This window comes from Megalopta genalis, chromosome 4 (assembly GCF_051020955.1).
Source record: "Megalopta genalis isolate 19385.01 chromosome 4, iyMegGena1_principal, whole genome shotgun sequence".
Taxonomy (NCBI): Eukaryota; Metazoa; Arthropoda; class Insecta; order Hymenoptera; family Halictidae; genus Megalopta; species Megalopta genalis.
In genome coordinates, this window is record NC_135016.1 from 11,292,308 (window position 1) to 11,318,937 (window position 26,630).

Below are 26,630 nucleotides of genomic sequence, written 5' to 3' on the forward strand. Positions count from 1 at the left end.
TATTTTGAAAGTGGCATAAGTCACTTTACCGTAATGAAAAGTGGTGATTTTTTAATGTTTATACGAAATTATTTATACTGAGAAAAATATCGGTATCCCGAGATAACAAATACAAGTAAATCTTCTCGAAAGTTAGCATCCGTATTTTTAAACGTGTTCAAACGCAAACCCTTAAATATATCGACTTAAAAACAAAGTGACTTGTGCCACTTTCAAAATAAACGACTCATTTATACGTCGATGTAAGGATTAGTGTTCGATAAATGTAAATTATCTAACGTATGTAGACAAAGAAGCGTCGAGCAGCATAATTGTGAAAAAAGTCGTAGTGCAATGCAAAGGTCAATGAAATCAAAATTTAAAAGTTAAACTGCACGTTAAGTTCTTACGTTTTACGGATCCCAATCAAATTAGGAGAATGCAATGTATTAGCCTAAAAATGAATTTTCAAGTCTGATCGAACAACGGTGTCACATTATCTCTCCAATTAACCTGAACGAACGAACTCCGAACTTCTTTGTTCGTTCACCACTTTTGACGCACGAATGCATCGTTCTAATTTCGACGAACCGAATGTGCAGGTACGGACATCAGCAACCTGGCGGGCAGGCTAGGCTACGACAGGGAGGTGATAAGGATTTGGTTCTGCAACAGGAGGCAGGCCCTGAAGAACACGGTGAGATCGATGGCGAAGAACGTGATCTAAAGATAGTGCGGCGTCGCATGAAGAACCTGTCGCCACGAACAGAACCAGTGAACAAAAGTGAAGCTTTAAGGACTCGATCATTGCGCAGCAGCGGCCGAACAAGTAGTCGAAGAAGAACACGAAGCAGGAGAAGAAGTAGAAGAAGGAGCAGAAGAAGAGAAAGAAGACGGAGAAGAAGAAGAAGGAGAAGAAGAAGAGCCGCCGATCCTGGGAACGCGGGCTGTTTCATCGTGGATCCGCTCGGTGAATCGTTGAAACTGCGAGCAGGGAAGAAAATCGAATCTCAGTGTCGCATTATTAATATACTCCGACAAATCGGCGGGTTGATAGAACAGTTTAAACATTCAAGCGTTTCAACGAGTGCCGGCTTTGAATTTGAAGGCGGCACGATGAGCGCAGCTGTGCTGCCGGTCGATGCAATGATCATTGTGATTGCAGGCGTATACGAGACCTATCTGTAAATAATCTTTAATCGATGAATAATGTGATGTACAGGAGTCGAGCGTCGATCGCCGGGACCGGTCCGATCGATCCCGGCAGCTGGCGATCGAGCGAACGCGTTTACCAACGCGTGGTACGCGTCGATTATCCGTTTACCAGCGGCCAGTGAGTCGCGGGATCGATCGCAGCGTCTCCGCGAGCCGCGAGGCCGATGCGTTACCAACGGACGATTAATCGAAATTTGAAATTTCGCGGGCTTTCGGTTTCCATTCTATCGGACAGCGCCGGCGACGTTCGCGGGGATGCCTGCGTTGACGGGACCGTATCCGAGCGGTCCGCGCCTCGACTCGCAAAACTCTAGGGTAAGCAATTCCGCAAGTAACCGCACAGATAAAATCTAGTTCGTAACATTGAGAAGCTTCCAGCCAGCCGAGGATCGTACGCGATCGATAAATTAGCACAAACAGAGGTCGCGCGCGAGCCAGCGCGCTCGTACTTGCTCGCGCGGCGGACAAGACTAAAAAAAAAAAAATCGATTGAGGGGACCTCGTGGTTCCGCTGCACACTGAACAGAACATAGTTGAAGCAACGACAGCAACAGTACCAACACCACAGTACCATCGCATAGTTCACAATGCCATAATACACAGGGATATACCATTCAGTTGTCCATGAAATAGCAACGGAGATGTTTTCACAGTACCGCCGATGTCGTTTATAACGATCGTGTCCAATTCAGTTTTCTCTTCTTACCGGTATACAAAACGAATTTATCTTACGGGACTTCCGTTCACGCGACAAAACGAAAAGTAATAAGCAAAAACGTAACTGTTTCAACCGCCATTGTTCTCTGGGTGTGCTCGTCTTGTAAATTACGCGCCTATTTAGGGATCGAAGCAAACGAGAAAAGGGGGAAACGATAAAATAGAAAACGCAAAAACGGTTGGGAAGGCAAATAATAAAAAAAAACATAGGTGAATAGTCAGGGGGAAGGGGCGGGGCGGGGCGAGGAGGGGAGAGAAATCAAACATGTCGAGGAAATTCACGCGATGCGTAGCGTCTTTGAAAGTAAAGGATCCTTCCGATGCTTCATGAAATTGCATTCGAAACGGGGGGGAAAGGGACGTTGATGGCGATCGAGATTTCTGGGGGGCGGGGGGAGGGATAGGAGATGAAAAAATGAAACACTAGTCCGTAATAATCTGCCATATACGAGGTATACGTATTAAACATTTACGCATCTTTCGTTCCTAAATGTTCGAATCTACTTGCCCGCTGGTGTTTGAAGCGAGAGCGCCCAGTCCGACCGGCCGGATCGCGACCGAACCGATCGCGGAAATTCAATTTTTCCTTTGACCGGAACCGAAAAGCGAGCTTCCGGTTCTATGCGTTCGACGTTGCCGCGAATTCCATGGTACACGGCTTCCGATGTAGTTGGAGCAACATCAAATCGCTGCTCGCGGTCGCTGGGAGGCGGCCGCGCTCGCCACGCCTCCCCGGAGCCCCGGCTCCGCCCACCCGGACGGCGATGGGAGTGGCCGCGCGCGGTTTTGTAAATTTCTCACGGCTGCTATAGAATATTCCTCCCGAACTATAACCAATTTACTGCGAATCCGAATGGGCGACGGTTCGGTCCCGATCCCGTCGCGGCGAATACTGATCGATTGAACGTGGACGGGGCGCGATCGGTTGACGGGGTTTTAGCCAGAATTCTGCGGACAAATTCCACTTTCACGCATCCAGAGGAATTCGTTTGGAGAACGATCGATAAATACGATTATCAAGCTAACTATCGACCACAATGATATAATCATGTACTCCCAGTAATCGTTAGTGATAAATAGGGTTTCTTTGAATGTGTTCCGCTTAAGTGAGAAGAACTCTTTCTTTCACGCGTCTGTCCGGAAGTAAATAGTCGTTTTTCGAATAGCGCGCCACCGAACTTTTTCTCGGACCTTTTTCCTTCTTGTGTAATAAACGATACTCTAGGCGACACCCATCTCTCATAACGGTACGACGATTTCTTAAATATCTCAGCTCGAATAACTAATTAGCACGTATGAGTGTGCGTCGACGGGAGAAAGAGAAATGGTAAACACAACGTACTATCCGATAACTACCCTTCCCGTTGTAATGGGCTATTACACGATAACTGTGGCCGTGCCGCGATCAATCGGGTCCGTTCCGAGGTCAGGTCAGCGGGGCGTGGCCGTCCCCAACGCACATCCCCCGGCCACGCCCGGGACTCCGCCTCTGGCGTCCGCGCGCCAATAGGCGGTCGAACCGCGACGCGGTGTTGGGGGGCAAACGGACTCGAACGGACGATTGAGCCCGTCACGACTATATTAACTACCAGATCCTTACCAGAAGCGTAGCTAGGAGCGCGAGGGTAGCGTGTACATATTAAGGAGACACCTAGGGACTGTAATATTATATAAAACAAAAAAGCTACTAATACTTTTAATATCGTAATAGCTATGAAATAGCTTGATGACGATTCATGAAGAGAAAATTTACATGGTTAAACAGAAGATAAATTTTTAAGGGGTACACCGCTGCGTACTTTAAGGTATATAGTTTACTCTTAAGGTTACGGTTTTACGACACGAGCAAAAGTGATCTGTTCCTAACGATACACACAAAGAGAGAATTATTAACGTGAGAAAACAAAAAGAGGCGGCGACGACTGGGTGAGACAAATAAGGAGAATCGAGAGACGTTGTTTGTATTATACACGAGCGAGAATGGCGGGACGGTATACGGCTTTTTTGATGGGGCGGGGGGGGTCGGGGGGGGGGGACTTGGACAGCGGGAAACGATTCAAAATTCAAAATTCTTGCTCCGACGGAGCGTTTGGGGGGAGGGGGGAGACGGGAGATAGATGTGTATGTTGTCATTTTTGATAGAGAGAACGAGGAAAGAAAGAATGAAACACGTTTGTACAGAGATATTCCGGTTATTAAATTTTGTTATACGAGAAAAAAAATGTGGAGTGCGGGGGAGCATGGCGCGCGCGCGCGCGTGACGGGCGAAACAAAATTAAACGTGAGCAAGAGAGGGAGTGAGCGAGAGAGAAAGCGAAGCACTGAATTACAAAACAAAAAAAAAAACAAAAAAGCGAGAGAGCGAGAGAGAAAGATTGCGAGAGAGTTTACAAATCATGTGTATTTTCTTCGTGAAATTGATATTCAAATAGGTCATTACGGAAATATAAACATGAGTATTAAAAGCAAAAAAAATCGTGAATTGTATTCGTGAGTGTCATATTTCTAAGGAAGATAGATCCACGGGCGAATGTTTTATAGCAGTTTCCGGTAGAATCGTTTGTCCAGGACACCAAAAGTCGCAGCGAACCAAAAACCGAGATCAAATCAAATCAAATAGAGAACGTGCACTCCTGACCGCAATCATTCTGAAATAGTAGAAAGTGATTTCAATGAGTAACAAAAGAAAAAGAAAACAAAAACATAAAAAACGAAGCATAACGAAAAGCAGAGTAAACGATGTACGAACGAAATGAAACGAAGCGAAACGATACGATTATACGATTAAAAGCAGAAGAAAAAAGAAAACGAGCCAGAGAAACAAGAGGAAACTGCTCCTGAAACATTGCCCAGCGAAACCAAAGTTCCTACTACGTTTTATAAAGTATATAAACTGAACTGCAAAACTTGAATTGTACATAACGAGGGTTAAGCTAGCACACGATCCACAATCAGGCGAGGGAAAAATTTAAAAAAAAGAAATAATGAAAGCGAACCGAAACGGTGAGTTAGCACGAAGGTATGCAGGGTCAATTGATTCCACGTCGCGATTCGTTCGTCCGGCGGGAGGAAGCCTCGTCGTCGGGGAAACGCCGGAAGTGACAGGAGGAGCGCCGTCAGATTCGTGAACAGAGCCATCGCCTTCGATCCTCAAGACGGGAGACAATTGATCGTGACGGCACAATAAAATGCGGAAAAAAAGAGAAATGAAAACGATCGGCATACGACACCCGCGAAAAGAACATACTCTCACACACAGAGACACTACAGAATCGGTATCACACACAGATATAATATACGGGGAGCGATTGAGACGGACGCGAACTACCACGCACACGCGTCCAAAAAAAACACACACCCTATGATCGCGAACGCGAACCGCGTCGCGTCGAATCGCATCACACAATGACACCGGTACCAGTCGAAGTGGCAATTAAGCACATTAAGTATACAATTTAACTTAAGCAGCCGTAGCTTTAGCTTGAATGTTAGCACCTAGATACACACGATGTAACATTAAACTAACATATTTAAAGCGAGAACGGAGGGATGACATCTTTAGCGTTTAAGCGAAAATACCTGTGTAAAATCTAGTAGGTGTCCACAAGAATAAAATAAAAACATATATTGTGGTACAAATCACACAAAGATCATACCTTCAGGTCCTGACTTGAACACGCGCGCTATACTTGTACAGAAAACGTAAATTTACTCGCGCCCGACACTCTTTATTATGTATCATTTCTATGTATGATTCTTATGTATAGCGGAATTATACATTATTTACACGATCGTATTACGAGAACGTTTCCACTGCGTTGTTCGTTTTCGATTCGTACAATCTAGCGGAATTTTCTCCAGTGAAACTAATTACACCGACGGGATCGTATGAATTTCGATCAAAGCATTCTCATTAGGTTCCGTTTCAAACGCGGTGGGACGACTTTCTTCGGACACGTATTCCACTTGTTTCATTTCGATAAGACTTACGATATAATATATAGAAGCGAGAATTTTTCTGTAACAGGGACAGTGATTTTGTTCCACGTGATTCAGAAGGGTTTTCAATCATTGTAACAGATATTGAAGACTATTCCACGAATAGTACTGCTGCAACAATATTGAATATAATTATTACGATTATAATAAATTGATATTCTGAATATGTTACTTATTTGGGCTATATATATATATTTATAATTCACAGTGACGAACTTGTTTCTGTTTCTGTCAATAAATATTCGAAAATAAATCGTGTCCATGGAGCATTGAACACATCGCTTTGACGAGGTAATTTTCTATTGGAGGTTCCAAAACAATGTCAACAACAGAAATTTGTATAAAACAAAAGGCAACTGTTTATTTCGCTCCCTATTTTTCGACAATCTTTTCGCAGCCAGAGTGTCTACGAAATCATTTATCTTCTCTATCGATTTCACCGTCAATTGGAAACACGAAACTTATGCCCAGCCTTCGCCTGACGAACTCGTAAAGTATGTTTATTATATGGGTCCGATCGGGCCCTGAGTCCGCTCCGCGAGGATGAACAGTTTTATGGACACTCTGCGCTTTCTGCTACAAGTTTCAACTAACGTTTACGCGAGTACTTTCGTCGGAGAATTTTCGTGGAATGTTCATTCATAGTTTCGTTGTATCGTTCGCGTCTCCGTTTGCCACCAACTCGAAATCAGATTTTGGTTCCGGAATTCTTCGATCGGCCTTCCCGGACCATTCGATGAGACCATAGCCGATCATCCCGAGGCAGAGGACTCCCATCAGTACGTACAACTTCGTTTGGGTGCAGAGATAAGGACTGTAGGCGTACGTGACCACAGACCCTGTGGATTCCCATAGCCGGAAGTTCGAGAATGCTGCTTCCTCTTTTCCGGGGAACAGGATGCCTGATAGTGCTGAAATTATATTTATATTTATTATATTTTTCATCGATTGCAAGAATTAGGAGTCAAATAAAGAAGTTCTATTTTAAAGAACTGAAGTTGATACTCTTTCAATTTCTCTAGTATTTATAGAAAGCATTGAAATATGTTTTGTTTTGAGATGAAATGAATACTTTATTTGATTACGATTGATAGGAAATTTCACAATTATCCCTCATAAATACCCTTGTTCAATTTAAAATAAAAGCTTCGCATTATTTAGAGATGATTGAAACTCGTCACTGAATCTAGAATTTTATTTTACCCTTCTCGGTTGCTTAAAATTCAATCATGAAGCATATGATACATTTTTGAAGAATATTAATAAATTGTCCGTACATGACTATGCAATTAGAAAATTGCAGATTTGTATGCAACTATTGCAAAATTGTCCAAATTTATGGAACACAAGAGAGCATTTGTACCATCGAAAGATAATAATACTGCAATAGTTTTAAGAAAGGAAAATCAAAAAAGTCGTAAACCAAGTCTAAACTCGAAGGCTAAGAGTTAAGAGGTTCTTATCAAATTGTTTAACAATTACAATAATCTCACGCATAATTCATCAAATTATTTAGATTCATGTAATGTTACAACTTCAATTGAAATTAATATTTAAATGAAAATCATCGAGTTTCTCTTAGGCACAGTCCAATCATTGAAATGGCTTCATCGAAGTGTTAAATTCTTTTAATCGATTTTCTGTTTTATATTTTATCTACTGAGTTTGATCAAGACTGCATGAAATCTGCAGTTTAATGATAACATTTTTAGTTCAGATTTCCTAGAATGAATCATTCAGGAATGTCAATTTCGAAAGAGCAACGTGTCGAAGTAATAAATAACATTCAAATTTTCAGTGTAATAATTGCACATTCAAATTGTTACATTTTCAAAATCAATACAGTCGGTTACCATCGGTTGAACAAAGCAGATGTTGCTTTCTCAACAGTTGGTGCACTGTATCGACAGTAGATATGGAATGTCCCACTGTTGGTAACGAATGCATTCTGTTACTGGCTGCGGCTCAGGAAAAGAGCTATCTTTACTGCTGCCGGTAAAGTTGGCCAGCAGAAGGTAAGTTAGTATTCTACAGTGAACGAGCACGAAATTAAAATGTATTAGCATCAGTTGTTTAGGTCAAATGTTGCTCGTTTGACTGATGCTATTACTAATATTTTTGAACGATGCGTACGACTCAATAAAATATTTTCTCATGTTAAATAATGTCATCATATCAATATCTCGTGTTCTAGATTAGGACGGATACGCATACCATTTACTTGAACGAGCCACATAGCGTCGCATAGACCCCATAATCCAGACATGAGGAAGAACATTGAGCTTTGATCAGGCGTCGGTTTCCAGCGAAGCAGGAACACGAGAATTCCCATGTGAAGGCAGAAGGCAAACACCATTAAGGCCTTCCTCCCTGTTAACTTCATTATGGAACCTGCCCCAAGTGCAGCCACAGCGTTCGTCACACCGAAGCAGATCATCACGTAGCCAATGTTGCTAATTCCCCAGGCACAGGACACAAATGACTGCAACCAACGTCACTCAATCAGAAACAGCTGCGGCGAAATCGCTTTCAGACTGCAAACCAGTTTCGAGACTTCTGATTTTCGCAAGCGAATCGATCACGTTTTCTTATATTGAATCGTTCGACAATTTTCGATTCATTCCGATTTCTCATTCTATTTATTCTCTACTAATTGATACTATAGTTTTCTAGGATTCTATTTATATCATGTCAAAACCATTTCAATCTCTCGCGCTGTAATATTTAACATTAATAATATTTAATATTTATTATTAAACTAGTTACAAAGATTTCGAGTATAACTTATTTCAAAGCGATGCAAAACTTGACTCTTCAATAATGAATATTTAAATATTATAATAAAGATTGGCGTGCAATGAATAGAAATTGTCTTTCTCGTATAGTAATTCATAGGCGATAAGAAAGTGCTAATTAATGCAACTGTGAAACAAATCGTAGTTCAAGGGGTCGACTCTAAATTTAAATTCGTTTTTCTGAATTATTATATGTCCGTTTGAAATGTCTTGCATTTAAATGAAACTCAATGATAATGAGACGCGTACAACAGTTTTAACAATTTTTTTTAAATGCAAACGAAAATATACAAATTATTTTAAGTCTCTCATTTCTCCCGATTCAATTAATCAACGAGGTACCAATTGTTGGTGGAATCAAAAAAAATGGAATGGAGAAATGAATAATCAACTTCGTTGAATCTTCCGGAATCATAGAAAAAAGTCTACAAAAAGCACCGTTTTGCCGGAAGCTGTACGACGAACTGTCGCGAGGACTAAGATAATATTTATCTTGCTCGAAGAACAATGGCGCACAGTCATATTTTCCGTTTGCATTCAACGGCATCGAGAAAAGCAGTTTCCGAATTCTTGTCATGCTCACAAAGAGACGCGCGGCTGTCGTTGGAGCTGCCCCGTTGTGGCAGTTCCAGCGATAAACAGGCCCACGAGATGTCAAGAGAAGGATGGTAGAAAGCAACTAACAGCATTGTAATCGGCGAACAGAAACGCCTGTTCAGCTCCGATGAATATAATAATTGGCAGTATCAAGAGCTGGCTCTTTTCCTTCAACAGTTTCAACGTCACGGCCAGCAGTTTAATGCCCGACAATCCTGTCGCTGAACCAGATCTACCTCTATTGTACCTGGAACATAGTGAACAACAGATTCGGATGCGTCGGGTCCTACGTGCGGATCGGTCACAATTAATCGATGCAATTATTGTCGTGATTCTTCGAGCGGGAACAATATCGCGACCCCTGGTCGCGATTCAATCTGCCATCGACTCCGCAATTCGCGAATGCATCCGGCTATATACGCGGAGGATTTATGATTCACCGTGCAATGCATTTCGTTTCATTCACGAATCGATCGGACACTACTTCTACCGTAGCTGATATACGTATGCCGCGACTTAGATGATCGACCGCGAGTGCTGTTCGCTGCCGAGAAATATTCGATCGTACACGCGTTGTTCATCAGAGATATACAGGGTTCCCCGGAAAGAATCATCCGATTTCAAAAATTTATATTTTAAAAAATTGTTGCGTCCAGAGACAAGGGCCATAAAAAGGTCCCACCATTGGGGAAACCCTCTCAGGCCCCAACAAGGGTCAAGGCAGACACCCCCCTCCAAGGGGTGATTCGTGCCTTGACCAATAATAAACAATCTACCTCCATCCACGGGTGCTCTTCCACGACTTTCCAGCGTTGGAAGAGCATTCTTCCACCAGCGCTCGCAGAGAGTACAACACAAAAAATAAAGTTCTCTAAGACTACTAGAGACCCTTCCACGTCATTAATTTGCCGTAGGAAGCGCGAATCGAGCGTACAATAGTTCGGTCGCGCATGTACGTTAGGCGACTAACCGAACGTACGGACAAAACAAAAATTACACACAGAAAATTATAATTCGAACACGAATATAACGGGAAAATGTGTGAGTTTTTGTTTACAAGTGTTCAATACGACTTCCTTTCGTTACACGTATGATATCATTGCGATATGGAAGTTCTTGCCAAACACGGTGTAATGTATCTCTGGTAATTGTTTGTACAGCATCACAAATGCGTTTTTTCAGTTCATTTACACTTGTAGGTAAAGGTGGTACAAAGACAAGATCCTTCACAAATCCCCAAAGGAAGAAGTCGCATGGGGTTAGGTCGGGTGATCTCGGAGGCCAACTGTGTAGAACCATATTATCGGATGAACTGCGACCAATCCGACGGTTTGGTAGTTCCGTGTTAAGAAAATTCCGAACCTCCAAGTGCCAATGGGGTAAAAAGTAAAACTCGCACATTTCCCCGTTATATTCGTGTTTGAATTATAATTTTCTGTGTGTAATTTTTTAAAATATAAATTTTTGAAATCGGATGATTCTTTCCGGGGAACCCTGTATTTGTTTTCAGTTCTTCCTCGGTTTAACACGTTGAATGCCACACCGGTTTTACAGAAATTGTCCGTGGCGCCACGATGAATATTCTTTTATGTGATACATATAATGTTGAAATATATTATCTGCAATAGATAAGTCACAGTGTATAACCATGTTTGACATGTTAATTGCGACAGGGGCCACTGTTTGAATCGACGATGGTAATAATACAAAATTTTAGATATTGACATTTGTTTGAAATTATATATATTTCTATCAATTTGGGCGCGCCGATCACCGGTGACCCCCATGGCGTCACCGCCAGGTTAACACGTTCCGTGCCACGTGTACCATCGATGGTACACGCTTGCATGTTTACTTAGTGAACTGAACAAATTGTTTACAAGAAATTTAGAACCGAAGAATCAATTTCCACCGCAAGAATGGGCGTTGATAAGTTTTTGTTACGTTGTTATGTGTACGAGAATTAATAATTGCACGTAATACATCAAGTTTTAGTAAAATATCAAAGTGTGAAGATTCGAGTAAAAAAAGCTCGGCACGGAACGTGTTAACACTTCCACGACCGCGCTAGAAACCTCAAAAATTTGCATAAAATTAAAATATTTCATTCGATTAAACAAACATTATGAAGCAAACTTATATGGCATCGATTACTTCTTCAGCATTCGTACCTCTTGCAAATCTTAATAAAATGAAGCAGTCGTTTTTAATTTTTCATTAATGATCCATTCGGTCGTTAACCGACTGAATTTAAAACGGGGAGATCTCCTTATTGGGTTGGCTAAGTGTTAAGTGTCGGTCACCCCCGTGGCATTCAACGTGTTAATGAAGATGCGGTGGCTGTTCCCAGGTGGAATGAAAATAAAAGAGCGCAGTCGGTCGTGTTAATTGAATTCGTCTCGTGGCGAGGCATGAAAGAATTAATTTGCCGGTGATCATTTTTTCTGACGGAGACGGTATTACGTAAGCCGCCGATAATCTGTGGATTTTATGCATCCGTGACTGAAACGTGCGAATGAAGTACAATATACAATAAAAAAATCTAAGAGTTTATGAAGACCGTTGTTTCAATCATTTTTCAATCTTCTCTCTAACTTCTTCTTCTTATAATTGGCGCACGTGATTTTGATTTTGCACAATAATTTATCTAGCCGTCTTAGATTCACACCGCGAACGTTCAATATTTATTATTTTATTAGAAACAATTGGCTATGATCGAGTGATAAATTATGTTGTAACAGAATGGTCACGAACATATAAATTTATAACAAATATTGTATAAATAACATGGCCGAATATGATGTTTATACAAATAAATAAATATGTATCAATAATGTAACAACTTCCACAAATTGGTTTTAGCTAACTATTGTTACAGTTTCGCGTTTATAGAACGGTTTCATTGTATGATGCACCGAGTGCAACCATAAAATAATAATAAACCTACATCGAGAATCAATGCGGAGATCATACAAATTGATTAGAAAGAATGGGATTAATTACTGGTTAATATTACGCGGCAATTAAACACGAGAGAGAGAATGTGTAAGCTCGCACAGTGCGATCAAATCTGCATAATCTGTTCGATAAACAAGATGAGCGAATGTATTTTGGGATTTTGGTGTTTACAAAATCCACAGAATTAATTTGATTTGATTCGATATCAGCTGATGTAAGTATCCAATGAATCCCGCATAATATAACGTAACGTCTCTACTTTTACCACTTAAATGCCTGTGTATCGTATTCATCCACGAGTTTCGGTCCACTTGAATTCCATACGTCGCGTGTATCGGTTTCCAATATTTCTTTGATGAGGCTGATTTTCATAACGCGGATTTCGAAGGGAATCGAATATCGGGCGACACATGCGTCGTAATCGTATTCTTCGAACGATTTACGCGCAAGCTCTTACCGATCGCGGAGAGAGAGAGCCCACGAGATTTCATATTCCATGCGTTTACGTGGATTTTTTTTGTCGATTTTTCCCACGTCTCGATTGCCCTCAGCCTTGGATTAAACGCTTCGAGGTGTTGAACTGCCGAATCTCACTGATCAATATTGACGTCGGTGGGAGAAAATTATAGTGATCGCGTAAAATCTGTATTCTAGATTCCACACCGAAGCGCTTTCTCCCGCTGGATAATCGGAAAATTTGTTTTCCTCGAACGAAATAACTTGATCAGTTCGGATGTTTTACTTGCTTTCGATAATACGATGTTCACAGATATTGTTTGAATTCAAGAGGCAAATGTTATGATAAATGGAACATTCTTCTGATGCTTGCAACTTCGAAAACATCGACGATAATATGTATTTCTATCATATTTTTATCAAATTTTTATAGTATTCATCTTTCTCAAGTGAAATTCCCCATTTTTAAAAATTGAAATCACTCATTTGCAATTACTCGTAGTAAAATTCATATTAAATTTAAATATTATAAATTTTATTGTATAATAACATCGACGACGATATATATTTCTATCATATTTTTATCAACTTTTTATAGTATTCGTCTTTCTCGAGTGAAATTCCCCATTTTAAAAATTAAATTCCCTCATTTGCAATTACTCGTAGTAAAATTCATATTAAATTTAAATATTATAAATTTTATTGTATAATAACATCGACGACGATATATATTTCTATCATATTTTTATCAAATTTTTATAGTATTCGTCTTTCTCGAGTGAAATTCCCCATTTTAAAAATTAAACTCACTCATTTGCAATTACTCGCAGTAAAATTCAAATCAAATTTAAATATTATAAATGTTATTGTATTATTATTATTACTGCGAGTAATTGCAAATAAGTGAATTTAATTTTAAAAATGGGGAATTTCACTCGAGAAAGACGAATACTATAAAAATTTGATAAAAATATGATAGAAATATATATCGTCGTCGATGTTATTATACAATAACATTTATAATATTTAAATTTAATATGAATTTTACTACGAGTAATTGCAAATGAGTGATTACAATTTTTAAAATGGGAAATTTCACTCGAGAAAGACGAATACTATAAAAATTTGATAAAAATATGATAGAAATATATATCGTCGTCGACGTTTTCGAAGTATGAAGAAGAAGAACATATAAATTTATAGTAACTTCATAAATAGAATAAAAGGCTGCCAATTTGATTGCAATGGGATTAATTCAATTTGCGCAAAAGGATGCATTAAATCTGCAAGAGGGTTAATTGGATTTGGGAACGGATGAACGCGGTCTACAGCAACATTAATTTTGCGTGTAACACGGAGAATATGATCCGGAGAAAGATTAATTTTCAGCGCGGAAAGGTGACTATAGAGGAGTAGAATCGCGATTGGTTGCACTGTGCGCCGGTTGTGCCTCGTGTACCAGTCCACCCCGTATAATGCTGTGAATCCATAAAATCAGCAGTCTAGTGCCTCACTCCGCGCAATGGCTATAAATCGTAACAGTTTCGTAATTTACGAGCGCGAGTTAATACCTCTCTGGCTAACTTCGGCGACAACAATGGTTAGTTAAGCTGCAACTACCGTCATTTTATTAAGCCGGCGGAAGGAGGGGCGGTGGGGTGGCGGTGGCGGTGGTGGTGGTGGTCGCGCCGAATTGTTCAGTTTATTGTCTAATGATCGGTTACCTGGAGAGAGTATCGACGCCGAACGCGACAATTAAGGAGGCGACTATCATGCAGCACAAATAAATGCCGGAAATCAGGTGGATCCTTTCTTCGGGTGGCCGTTCCAGTTTCGGACTTTCAGCATCGCCGGAAGTAGCCCCGCAGAAGTTGGCGCCGCATGCTTCCGCTACCACTGTGCTGTTCAGCGTAATGTTTGTTGGCACTGTGTCGATCCCGTATGAAAGTACTATTGACAGAAACATTATTTACAGATTATTAAACATTTAGTATAAATCGCCAGTTAATTGTTAAGTGCTAGACGATAAAAATCGTAAAATTCTAATAATCTTGCTGTCATTGAGATGTAAATTGTGGACTTCACGTGGCAAAACTTAATATACACGAAGTATCAAAATTTAATCCTATTAGAAAAATTAGAAACATTGCTATCTTCTTCTTAATTTATCACCGTTATTATATATAAAATATAATATAAAATATTAAATAATATATAATATAATATAAAATATTAAATAATATATAAAATAAATATATATAATATAATATATATATAATATAAAATAAAATATATATAAAAATTAGTGAAAGCGTCGTAGAGAAATTTAAGATCATTGGCACCTTTGGCACCTTCTTCTGAATTTATTAGAATTAATAAAGGACAGAACAAATATTTTTATTTAATTATGCTTTCTTACAACTGCGTTGGAGAATTTTTATCTCGCATAACGATCCGCGGTTAATGAATATATCTATTTTTTTCAGGCGTGGTTTCTAATGAAAGTCGTTCAATATCTCGATGAATGCAATGAAATGGTAGTGCAGGATAAATGCATAAAATCACCAGTTCATGGGTGCAAGTGACGTGTTCCTGATGTCGAGAGAAACTAGTTTGAATTTCAAATCAGTTGAAAAATCCCGCGTGAAGTCACCATAAAATTGAGGTATAGTTAACACCCGATTGCGAGCGCTATACATACATAGAAAGCAAATTTGATTTTTTGGTTGAACAGTGTGAACACGTTTTTCTATAAAGCTGTCAATTTGTATAATGTTTCATAATTCTGTCGTCTAATTAAAAAGCAATCATTGTGGACGTAACGAAAATGGTAGAAAACACAGTATTAATTCTCAGATGGATCTACATTCCTGAATAAACTTCAACTTTTCAAAGCACGAAAACAACTCTCCAAGGTATCAACACAACTTTCCATATCCCAAATGCATTTGAGATGCAATCTTCTCCAGTCTTTTTCATCATTGCGCAACAAAGTGGTCTTTCTATCGTTTGGCAAAAATTCAAGTAATTGTGGGCAATCTTAAACAAAATACCGTCGAGAACGAATATTACATGACAGAAGAACTACCTTATTACACAATTACTATGATACTCTTTCCCAATTTTGCTGTTACTTGTAGCGATAAAAAAGATGAAAAACTTATGTTTTTTAACTTTTTTACCAGAACCTATAACGAAAATTTAAGCAATGTGTTTTATAGACTTCTGCAACTTTTAAATGGATGCTGAAAGTCTCGTCAAAATCGGTTAATGTAGAATCGAGTTGCAAATACTGATTTAAAAAACGGCAGATTTTTGATTGATATTCGTCGAAAGTGTAAAAAAACTGGGACAAAACTGCGATTTTCACGACCTTTGATTGTTTGTAATTCATATCAACCTCAACCGTCAGGATCTACAAAATGTATTTTTTAAATATTCGTTATCAACTCAGATGACACGAGAGTTTCTTATTTTTTTGTTATTCCAAATAATAACAAAATTGAGAAAAGCATTTTAATCATTCTCTAGCAGACTAAGCTCCTTATCATTTCAAAACAATTCGTTTGGTCCAGTTTCAAAAAAGTTAACGTTAACTTTAAAAAAATATATATGTACAATTTATCCCCGATTGCATTTCCTTCGAAATGCCCGAATATTTCAGTCAGGCAACTTCGACTAAATCGCAGCGCTTGAATGAATAGCTTATTAGTATCGGATCTTCGGAAGCGATGTTTGCCACAAGGTTGTAATTTATAGTTCCGGTTTTGTTCCCGGTAGTGCTCGGTGCTCTCCTTAACATCTTGCCAGCGATATCTCCGAATTGCATTGCGGCGGCGCTGGGCGGTGGAAGTTTTATCAGAGTGAAAGTGAGTCGTCAGTAACCAGAGCAAAGTCAGTTTAATTACTCTCCGCCGGTAAACCGCCGGTTTCATTACGGTAAAGTGACTTATGCCACTTTCAAAATAAACGGCTCATATATTATTCACGTTTACCATTATTTCTGTCTTTTACAGATAATCTAGTTCAATGAGGAAAAATATCTTTGATGTCACGGAAAATTATCGTCTACGGATGAATTAACATATCGCTACAAATTGCTATATTATTTTTCGAAATAATTTTTATATCATTAAATTTATCTATATTCAACACGTCGTTTGCAGTTAAAACGTTGCATTACCAAACAGACTGAATCATAGGAAGAATAAAAGGAGTAAAAGCATAAAAGAAATATAAGAATAAAATAAATAAAATATTATTTTAATGTCAAAGAGGAATTAGTGATATCCATTTCTAATAGACGAAGCAAAATCAATACATTTTTCACGGTATTGTTAAGTCAAAATTTTACGATAATCACTGAAAGATTTCCTTGGATTTTCGTTTGTTGTTGGAAGCGTTTAAGCATGCTTTGAAATTGTCCTTTGTGCCAAGAAGTGATTTATTTTCCACGATCGATTAGCATTCAATTAATAGGACAAGTTTTTTTTTACAGTGAAACTAGTTTCACAGTTAGTTAGTCACGTTTGTGGGTGTGCTTCCGCTATGCGTCATTATTATGCAGTTTATGCATAGCTTTGTATCAGTGCAATGATAATCATCGACGCTTCGTTACTCTCCTCGGATAAAAAATTTAACGAACATATATGCGAAAATAACAGTAAATAAGGCGATGCAGAAGGCGTGTCTCGATCTGATTTCAAATATGTGTAATGGAACCATAAGTCATGGAACAAAAAATAAATCAGAGTCACACGATGATACGTATCATGCGAGTAGTAATAGTGTGAATTGGAATGGAGGCAGTACGATTTAAATCGCAGGTATCGTTTAATTGCTGCTTTACTGTGACTCTAAATGCTTTAGAAAAATACGATTTATTGACGTAAGCATGCACATAGTACTATGCATAGTGGAATAACTGTGCACAGGTATGGCTAATAAATCTGATTTGTGTTCTAATTGAAACTTTTGCGAAGTCTGGTGAAACTTTGTTTCAGGCCACAGTTGGGCATTATTCGGATTGTTTCGAATAAATATCAATCTGAGACAACTATCCGAATGAATTCCTTTTAGTCGAATATTTTACTCAAATAATTACTTACTCGAATAATTAGAAAAGGTAATATGGAGAAAATGAATTGATAAGCTGTGAAAAAACACTTCATATTCTATCATTTTTACTCAAATTAATCATTTCAATACCTGCAAGAATAATGTGTTATTCAAATAAAATCTTTTTCGAATAAAATTATATCCACATAAAATTAATAAATAAATAAAAATAAATAATAAAAAAACTCTGCTTCGGTCTCTTCAAACTGAAAATAAATTTAGAAATGTCCGAGAAGTGGTCTATTAAAGTGTCTCGCTCTCTTCGAACATTGTTCAAACATTTATAAACGTTTACAATGTAACAAAAGAAAATACTGTCGTACTTGGGAAGGCATACGGAATCATTCCACGTAAGAATCATTCGTCTAGCTTTACGGATACCAGCAAGAAAAAGCTTCTCGAGTCTCGAAGATCTGATTGCTTCAAAATCGCGAGTCTCCTAGTTACTGAAATGCAAAAACGAAACGCTAAAACATTGGTTGCACGTACCTGCCGATGATATAAGGTTGCCCCAGACCTGAGCCATCTGGTAAAACATGAAGAACACCCCGAAGAACCTCGTGACGAGTACGTCCGCGGCCACGTCGGACAAGGTTGCGTAAGCCTCGGCTGCGACCATCAAGTAAGTGCACTTCGCGCACCAAAGTGGTCCTGCGCCAATGCCGACCAGCAAGCCAGCCGGTATCATAGTGTAGAATTTTGGGTAAAACTGAGCGGCCATAAAAGGCACGTAAGTCAGGATGGACAAGGATATCGTCCATTTACAACCCAGCCAGCTGCAACGAGTGAACGCGAGATAAGATTGCTTTTACGGTCCGAGTAACCAGGAACTTTGCTCGCTTGGCAAACTTGCCTGCAGAAAAGTTTCCTTTTTTTCCTACTTTCTCCACCAGTCTCTCTTAATTTCTCTCTTTCTCTCACACACTGTCTCTCTCTCTCGCTGTCTACTAATTTTTTTCATCTCACTCTTTTTCTCTTGATCTCACTCCTTTTCTGTTGACCTCGCTCTTTTTCTCTTGATGAAACTTCTTTACCCTTGATCTGACTCGTTCTCCCTTCATTCCTTTCTCTCTCTCTCTCTCTCTTTCGCTCTCTTTCTTTCTCTCTCTCAATCATACATTTTCTCTCTCTCTCTGTTCATTTCTTTATCTTTCTCTCTTGATCTCACTCCTTTTCTCTTGGTCTCACTCTTTCTTTCTCAATCTCACTCTTCCTCTTTTCATTTCTTCCTCTTTCTCTCTTGATTTCATTTTTTTTTCGTTAACTTCTCTCTCTCTCAATCTCTCTCTCTCTCTCTCTCTCTTAATCTCACTTTCTTTCTTAATCACTCTCTCTCTCTCTCTCTCTCTCTCTCTCTCTTAGTCTCTGTCTCTCTCTTAATATCTCTCTCTCTCTTAGTCTCTCTCTCTCACTTAATTTCTCTCTGTCTCTCTCTCTCTCTTAATATCTCTCTCTCTCTTAGTCTCTCTCTCTCTCACTTAATTTCTCTCTGTCTCTCTCTCTCTTAATATCTCTCTCTCTCTTAGTCTCTCTCTCTCACTTAATTTCTCTCCTCTCTCTCTCTCACTTAATTTCTCTCTCTCTCTCTCTTAGTCTCTCTCTGTTAATCTCTCTCTCTCTCTCTCTCTCCCTTAATATCCCCCCTCTCCCTTAATCTCTCTTTCTTTTCCTCTTTCCTAATTTCTCTTCTTCCCAATCTTTTAACGATTAACTATCACCAGACTGTGGTTTTTATACATTTATGGCAAAAAGAAGTAGTTTCAATTTAAGATAGCAGAGATATTACAAGAATTTAAAAACATAATTCTATTATTTTCGATTTGATAAAAGTATTGAAGAAGGAGAACACTTAGTATCTAGTTTGTATTTCTTGTATAATTGATGTAGAGAATATAATTGATATCATAAGACTGACGTCATTTTTATTCAATTCAATAAAATTCCTTAATGTTATGAAATTATTTAGGTGATTGGCGTGACTGTCGAAGTATTAAATTCTCTTTTTTAATCTCTAAACTCTTTCTGTCTCTCTTAATCTCGTTTAATCTAGTTTAAGCTCTCTCTCTCTCTCTCTCTCTCCCTTAATCTCTCTCTCCTAATCTCTCTCTCTCTCTCTTTCTTAATCTCTCTCTCCTAATCTCTCTCTCTCTCTCTTTTTCTTGTGAAGTGGACACGACGGTCTGCCATGTCATAATATTATTTCACCGGGAAACGGAAGACGAATCATCCTGTGAGCGATATTCCGCAAAGCGGATTCCATGTCTTTAATCCGGTGGATTGCTCTGCGCGATAATCTACCTTGTTATTGACTGGCCTTAAATATGGATCGCTATGCGCGCCATTTTCGGACGTAATTAAGTGTTAACCGGACGTTGGACATACCTACACCGGTCTCAATGAGTATTATAATTATCGCTTTAATGAAGCCACTCATTATCAGACACCGCTGGATACAGACTAGTTCGACCTGCGGTTTTCGTTAGAATTTTAGCCAGATATAGCAGTGTTTCTAAGTATGATCTATGTTAACCCTTGGTCCGCGGTTATCCGGTCGTTATAGCACAATGTTCATTTCCACGATCAATTGGATGAAAGTAATTGCTGTTACACCAGGAACAGCCGAGTAAGTAATTGATCTACAAGAAGAATTTTCAAAAATGTGGCGAGAAGAATTAACGAATAAAGATCAGAATTATTTGAATCATCGTCAATCGTATATTTGTTAAAATGATTGGTCGTCCGTGGATTAATTATTGCTCTGTGAATTTTATGTTTGTGATAGGAATGAGTTGGTATGATTGAAAACTATAGACAATATTAAATGAATAGTAAATGTTAAGTAGTAAATGTAGTTAAGTAAATGTATCAATTAAAGCTTATTAAAATTATTAATGGAAGTATGACGTATCTGTTAGACTACCGCTTTTTGCAAATAATTTTTATTCTGCATAAAGATCCACGCTCTAACAATCATTTTCTCTGCTTGTATTCGGTGTTCGAAGGTGGTAAAATATTTATCTACGTTTTTATTCTGCGATTTCTGAGGCGGAAAGGACGAACAATCTTATTTTTGGGATATCGTTCTTCTCAACTGTTTCCCCATGATCTTTTTGTAAAATTTGAGTCGCAATGTTCGAAAGCAATTTTTGTCGAAAATTGTCACAACGTCCCTGATCGTTTTATTCTATCCGGACTTCAGTTGAACTTCTCCATCCTTTCTCTTATCTGTTGAAAGGAAAACTTCTCTCGGAAGTCGGTCTCCAAAGTTTGCATATTCTGAACGATTTCCAGTTGAATTGCTAACCACTTCAAAGACTGCTGATTAAATGTGACACAATTTTGTAGACAAAACAATTGAGAAACATCATTTTATATTTTTTCTGATATGAAACAATTGCAACTTTTCCATAATTTTGTTCATATATTTTCTATTAAACCAGTCCCTCTAAAATAACGAAAAATTGAAGTCGTTTAATTGTTCTTTCGAAGATAAATATTCTAAATTTATTAAACAAGGTTAGATTACTCGAAACGATACACATTCAGGGATTATATCTCGCCTCGAAGAACTCAAAGACAGCTACGAAAACTATCAAGATGTCCAAATCACCATCAGACTATATTAATAATACAACACAACGATTGTATAGAAAGAAATCAACAATTGGGCGTCGTCTTCGGAGTATCAAAAAATCCAGCTATAAAGGTTTACGTTGTTTCTGTTTCAAGATCTGACATCGTTAAAAACCACGAATTGGCCAAGGAAAAAGTCGTCAGGGCGTTAATAGATCCGGCCGGACGCTGTGGAAGACTCGTCGATTACCGGAAGCGATCGTAGGCCGGATTACAGAGCCGGAGCCAAGTTGAAAATTTCATGGACGATAAACTTCAATGATAAAGTTTATTGGCTGTGTGTCGCAGCCGGCACCCAGCAGAGGCAGAAATTCTGTTCCCGCGGACAGAAAGTTCGTTCCGGCGTGCTGTCAAGATTGTTACAAGCCTGTTAAACGGGGAAAGAGCCGGGAAGAGATTGTGTCGTGCGACACCCTCTCGTTCTATTTCGCGTTCCAACCCTTCCGCTTTATTTGCGCCCTAAATAAAATGTAACATACCGGATTAAAAGATACAAAAGGTAAATGCTCTCCAACCGTTTGACCCTTTTCGCAGTAAACAGGTCACGTGTGCTCGAGCACAATGCCGAAACGAGAAGCGGAAAGACGCTTTCACGTTTCGCGCTGCGTTTTAAATACCCGCCCCCCCTCTCACTCTGGTCATGTTAGCGAGGCGTCACTGTATTACAGTTACTGGCTCGAACTCCTGCACGTTTTCCTTCCTCTGTGGCAACCTCCGCTTGCATCACCGCCATTTTACAGCGCATCCAATCCGAAGTGAACCCTGTCGTGCGTTAGACCATGTACAGGGTGTCCATCAGCAAACGTCGTTTGAGATGTTTCGTATAAATATTTAAAGAAGACAATATTTATGAAGTCGATTTCAACTGTAAATTTGATTCGGATGTCGCAGTTATTTTCAGTACGAGCATAATGTTAATAAGTAAACCTGAGACTTTTACGCACGAAAATTATGCAGAATGTGTATGACATTTTTTCACGGAAAACGTGTAGATATGCGCGATATTATGTATATACCATGTAAAGTGTTAAGTCTCATATTAGGTATCGAGAAACGTTTTACAGTAATTCTGATATGAGCCGTTTATTTTGAAAGTGGCATAAGTCACTTTACCGTAATGAAAAGTGGTGACTTTTTAATGTTTATACGAAATTATTTATACTGAGAAAAATATCAGTATCCCGAGATAACAAAAATACAAGTAAATCTTCTCGAAAGTTAGCATCCATATTTTTAAACGTGTTAATAAAACGCAAACCCTTAAATATATCGACTTAAAAACAAAGTGACTTATGTCACTTTCAAAATAAACGGCTCATATATTATGCTTCAAAATACAATTGTATTACACTTCCAATTTTACTTCTAATTACAAGCATTTTGACCATATTTTATGACGTTAAATTAATGGCGTCCGTCGGTAAGAAGTAATTTGTACGCCAAAAATGTCCGCTCTACATCACATGATTTTAAATTACAGAGACTGGGTCACCACATATTACCATTTCGATTTACATGGCTATCATTACTCGTTGCGAAAAAAGTTTTAGAGAAGATTCGAATGGCGTCGAGTGTGGCATATTCCGGTGCCACTAGTTCTCTCGCTGGTGGTCACGGGTCGGTCATATAAAGGTCAGCTCAGTTTTTTAAAATGGGAAGTCATATTTTTTAATGGACCAATGTGTGCATCTTAATGTTAGTTATAAAAATGTATTAATCTATTGGGTTGGCAACTAAGTAATTGCCGATTTGTTCAATGAAATATAAAATTTTTTTTTCTTGGAATGAAGTTTAATCTGTAATGATTTTCCATTTTGTTCGATGACCTTTTGCCATCTCTCTGACAACTTGAAACTTCCACGCTCGTAGAAAGTCTGATCCTTTTCGGCCAAAAACTGAGTTAAGTGAAATTTTACAGCGTCATCACGTTTTACCACGAAGGGAGTTGTCCAGGGATCGAAATAAGTGGTAATCCGATGGCGCGAGATCAGGGCTATATGGTGGGTGTAACATCAATTTCCAAGCAATATCCATCAATTTTTGCCGAGTGGACAAAGACGTGTGCGGCCTAGCATTGTCCTGCTGGAAAATGACACCTTTACGATTGACCAATTCTGGTCGCTTTTTCTTGACCGCTGCATTCAATTTGTTCAGTTGCTAACATTCACGGATAATAAAAAATAACATAATAATAATAATAATGATAATTTTGTAATATAACATTTACGGATATCATAAAAACGGGAGTGAAAGACATCTATAACTGAAGTCGGCAATTACTTAGTTGCCAACCCAATACTAACGTTGAAAAATGAACGGTTTAGGAGATATTCTGAAACGAATTACCTGATAATCAGCGTCGGGAAGAATATATTGCTAAAAATCAGACTGCCATAGATCGAGGCGAGGGTGAACGTGCCAAGCGACTGGTCGGCGTTGATGGAGCTCTGAAGATTGGTGGCGCCCATGAACGCCGTGAAATTCACCATGAACGCGACGCCGATCACGAGAACGTTTTTCGTGATCCTCCATCTCTCGGACGGCTTGTATCCCGTGCTCTCCGTCGGCACTTTGACGAACTGTCCCGACGTTTCGGTTTTATCGAACGACATTGTCCCGCCGTCTTCTTGACACCGATTCGGATCGCCGGTGGCACCGGTCGCGGTTGATCGCGGAGATCGCAGCAGCCACAGATCAGCCGATGCGTGTTCCGCGTGCACCGGGATCGCTCGATACGCGAGAACACGGCCTCACTCGCCGAGAGCTGCACGAAGGGTCCCGCAGCGCGTCATGAATTATATTGATCAACGCGATTGAAATATCACCGCGATTCTCGACACCGGAGGATCCAACGGCGACCGCTTATCAATGGTCCTCGACCGTTTCCAGCGACTTTGAGGGACGACCTGTTAACGATACTTCGCTGCCGCTTCGACAGTGACGAACAAACGTCCACACGGTTTCATAATTCTGCTATGTGCATCGACCGATGCTCGTCGTTCCACTGCGAATCCTGAAACAGAGATACCGCGAGAAATTATTACGTTTCGTGTCACGGGGAACGATGTACATATTTCTTGCCGGTCAGAAACTGATCGAGTGACGATAGGATTCAATGTTCAGTCATCAGTTTGTTTATTTCAGCGCGGTCGCATTGACTGCGAGGTCATTAGCGACCACACGGCTCGCAATTAACTGTACCATAATGAATTTGTGGTTTATATTGTAAAATGTACTATAATATATATAACTATATACATACATAATAGTATATAATATATTATATATAATATATATATATATATATAACTATAATATATAGTTATATATATAATATATATATTGTAAATATAACAGGATATTTCAGGGTATTCCAAAATTATGGTACTTCCAGGAAATGAGGGGTTCCTGAGGCTATTCGAAGCAACTTTTTCCTTGGCGCAAACGCAATCCGCGGCTTTGTTTACGAATTATTAACGAAAAACAGTGACCAATGAGAGTCGAGATCAGCTGGCGCGTGGTGACCGAGCCAATGAGCGGAAATGGGCTACGTCCGCACGTTGGTTTGGCCGCCTGGCTTCAACCGAGCTCACCGCTCATTGGTCACTGCTTTTCGTAAATAAAGCCGCGGATTACATTAGGATTACATTAGGATTACATTAGGATTACGTTAGGATAAAGTTACTTCAAATGACCCTAGGAAACCATTATTTTCTGTAAATACCATAATTTTGGGACACCCTGCATAACGAGTCATATACAACATCTGGTAACAAATAATCGAACACCTTCTAAAACGTAATAACTTTTTCGAAACTGGACTAAATCACTTGAAATTATGTTTAATATTAAACAGGTGAATTTACTGTACAATGACTAAAATATTTTTCTTTTTTAATTTTGATATTACTTGGAATGACAGAGAAAGTAAAAGGCTCATTTATGGTGAAATAGACAATAATAAGAAATGGACAATAATAAATAGACAATATTTATGAGCATTACTTGCATTCGAAAACTGAATATTTCTTTCGAAGAAATATTTCAGCAATTAATAGTGTTTCCGGATCTTCACATCCCAACAGGACTTCGTCCCAGAATTCAATGCTCCAAAGTTCAGTTTCATAGACGTTAATTTCACTTTTCCTTTCGATTCGTACTTTTATGCTCACTTTCATTCTTACTTCTATTCTTACTTTCATTCTCGCGTTTGTTCTTTCTGTTATTCCCTCTTTTATTCTCCCTTTCGTTCTTACATTTACCCTTACGTGTTTGTTATCACTTTTATTTGGTCGATGCTTTTGCAGATGAAACTGTTGCATCGTATCTCGCCGTTCCAAAAGTTGCTTCAACTTCTGCCAAAGTACCATTTAGCGGAAACTGCTTCAACCTTCCTCGTCATTTTATTCTCCCAAAGTGCAGACACTGATTTTTATGCGCCACTTCGTTATTCGACAAGATCTCTAGCAAGGATCAGGAAGTTAATATACTGCATTTTGTAGTTAAACGTCGACTTTGTTTGCGAGGCTGTTTTGCCTTCATGAATCTTTGTTACATGCCCGGGGCTATGGTTCGTTTTTTTTCTTCTTTTTTTACGGCAGCGAGATAAGAATAACTTCACCACGTTACCATAACCGCGAAAGGCGAATGACCAGGGAGGAAGTAAAAACTGTGTCAGCTGTAACTTGTATCGGTAGAGGAGGCCTTGAATAACGTAGTCGGTGCTCATTCTGTTGCGACACACGCAACTATGTAATTACACGGTGTTAATTACATAGGAAAGGAGTGTTATTACACGTGTAGGAATATTATTCTGTGTTTATCTTTTAGAGAGAAAAGTGTCATGGTAAAAATTTGTAATTTAAAAAATTTTTTTAAAAATTTTAAACCAGGTACTTGACGATATAATGTTTTTCTTACGTCGTGGAAGAAAAGAAAGCTGATCCTTAGACTGCAGAATCAATGCCAAATAAAATTTGTCTGCACTGATTGCAATATATTAGACCTGCATAGACATTTCAGCCGTTTATTTTGAAAGTGGCATAAGTCACTTTTTCAAAAAAATCGAGTTAATGGTAACACTAATTACAATTGAACGGTATCTTTTCATTTAAAAAAAAAAAGAAAAAGTGACTTATGACACTTTCAAATAAACGGCTCATT

General features: G+C 38.9%; 2 protein-coding genes across 11 annotated transcripts in view; one reads left to right on the forward strand and one right to left on the reverse strand.

Annotated features, from left to right (window-relative positions):
* The window catches only part of pdm3 (POU-domain protein pdm3), a 334,644-nt gene extending 333,740 nt beyond the window's left edge, over window positions 1-904 (forward strand). For all 10 annotated transcript variants that reach the window (XM_033477982.2, XM_033477992.2, XM_033478021.2 and 7 more), the window contains one exon: window positions 582-904. In XM_033477982.2, coding sequence (XP_033333873.1) covers window positions 582-706 — 125 coding nt within the window. In that variant the 3' untranslated portion in view covers window positions 707-904. The remainder of the gene's footprint in view (window positions 1-581) is intronic.
* Window positions 905-3,591: 2,687 nt separating this feature from the next.
* Window positions 3,592-26,630, reverse strand: part of LOC117224818 (UNC93-like protein) — a 36,979-nt gene continuing 13,940 nt past the window's right edge. The window contains exons 2-7 of the mRNA XM_033477969.2: window positions 23,814-24,480; window positions 18,324-18,610; window positions 14,441-14,666; window positions 9,390-9,549; window positions 8,125-8,392; window positions 3,592-6,821 (exon numbers count right to left, since the gene is read on the reverse strand). Of these exons, the coding sequence (XP_033333860.2) occupies window positions 6,550-6,821; window positions 8,125-8,392; window positions 9,390-9,549; window positions 14,441-14,666; window positions 18,324-18,610; window positions 23,814-24,079 (1,479 nt within the window). The 5' untranslated portion in view covers window positions 24,080-24,480 and the 3' untranslated portion in view covers window positions 3,592-6,549. The remainder of the gene's footprint in view (window positions 6,822-8,124; window positions 8,393-9,389; window positions 9,550-14,440; window positions 14,667-18,323; window positions 18,611-23,813; window positions 24,481-26,630) is intronic.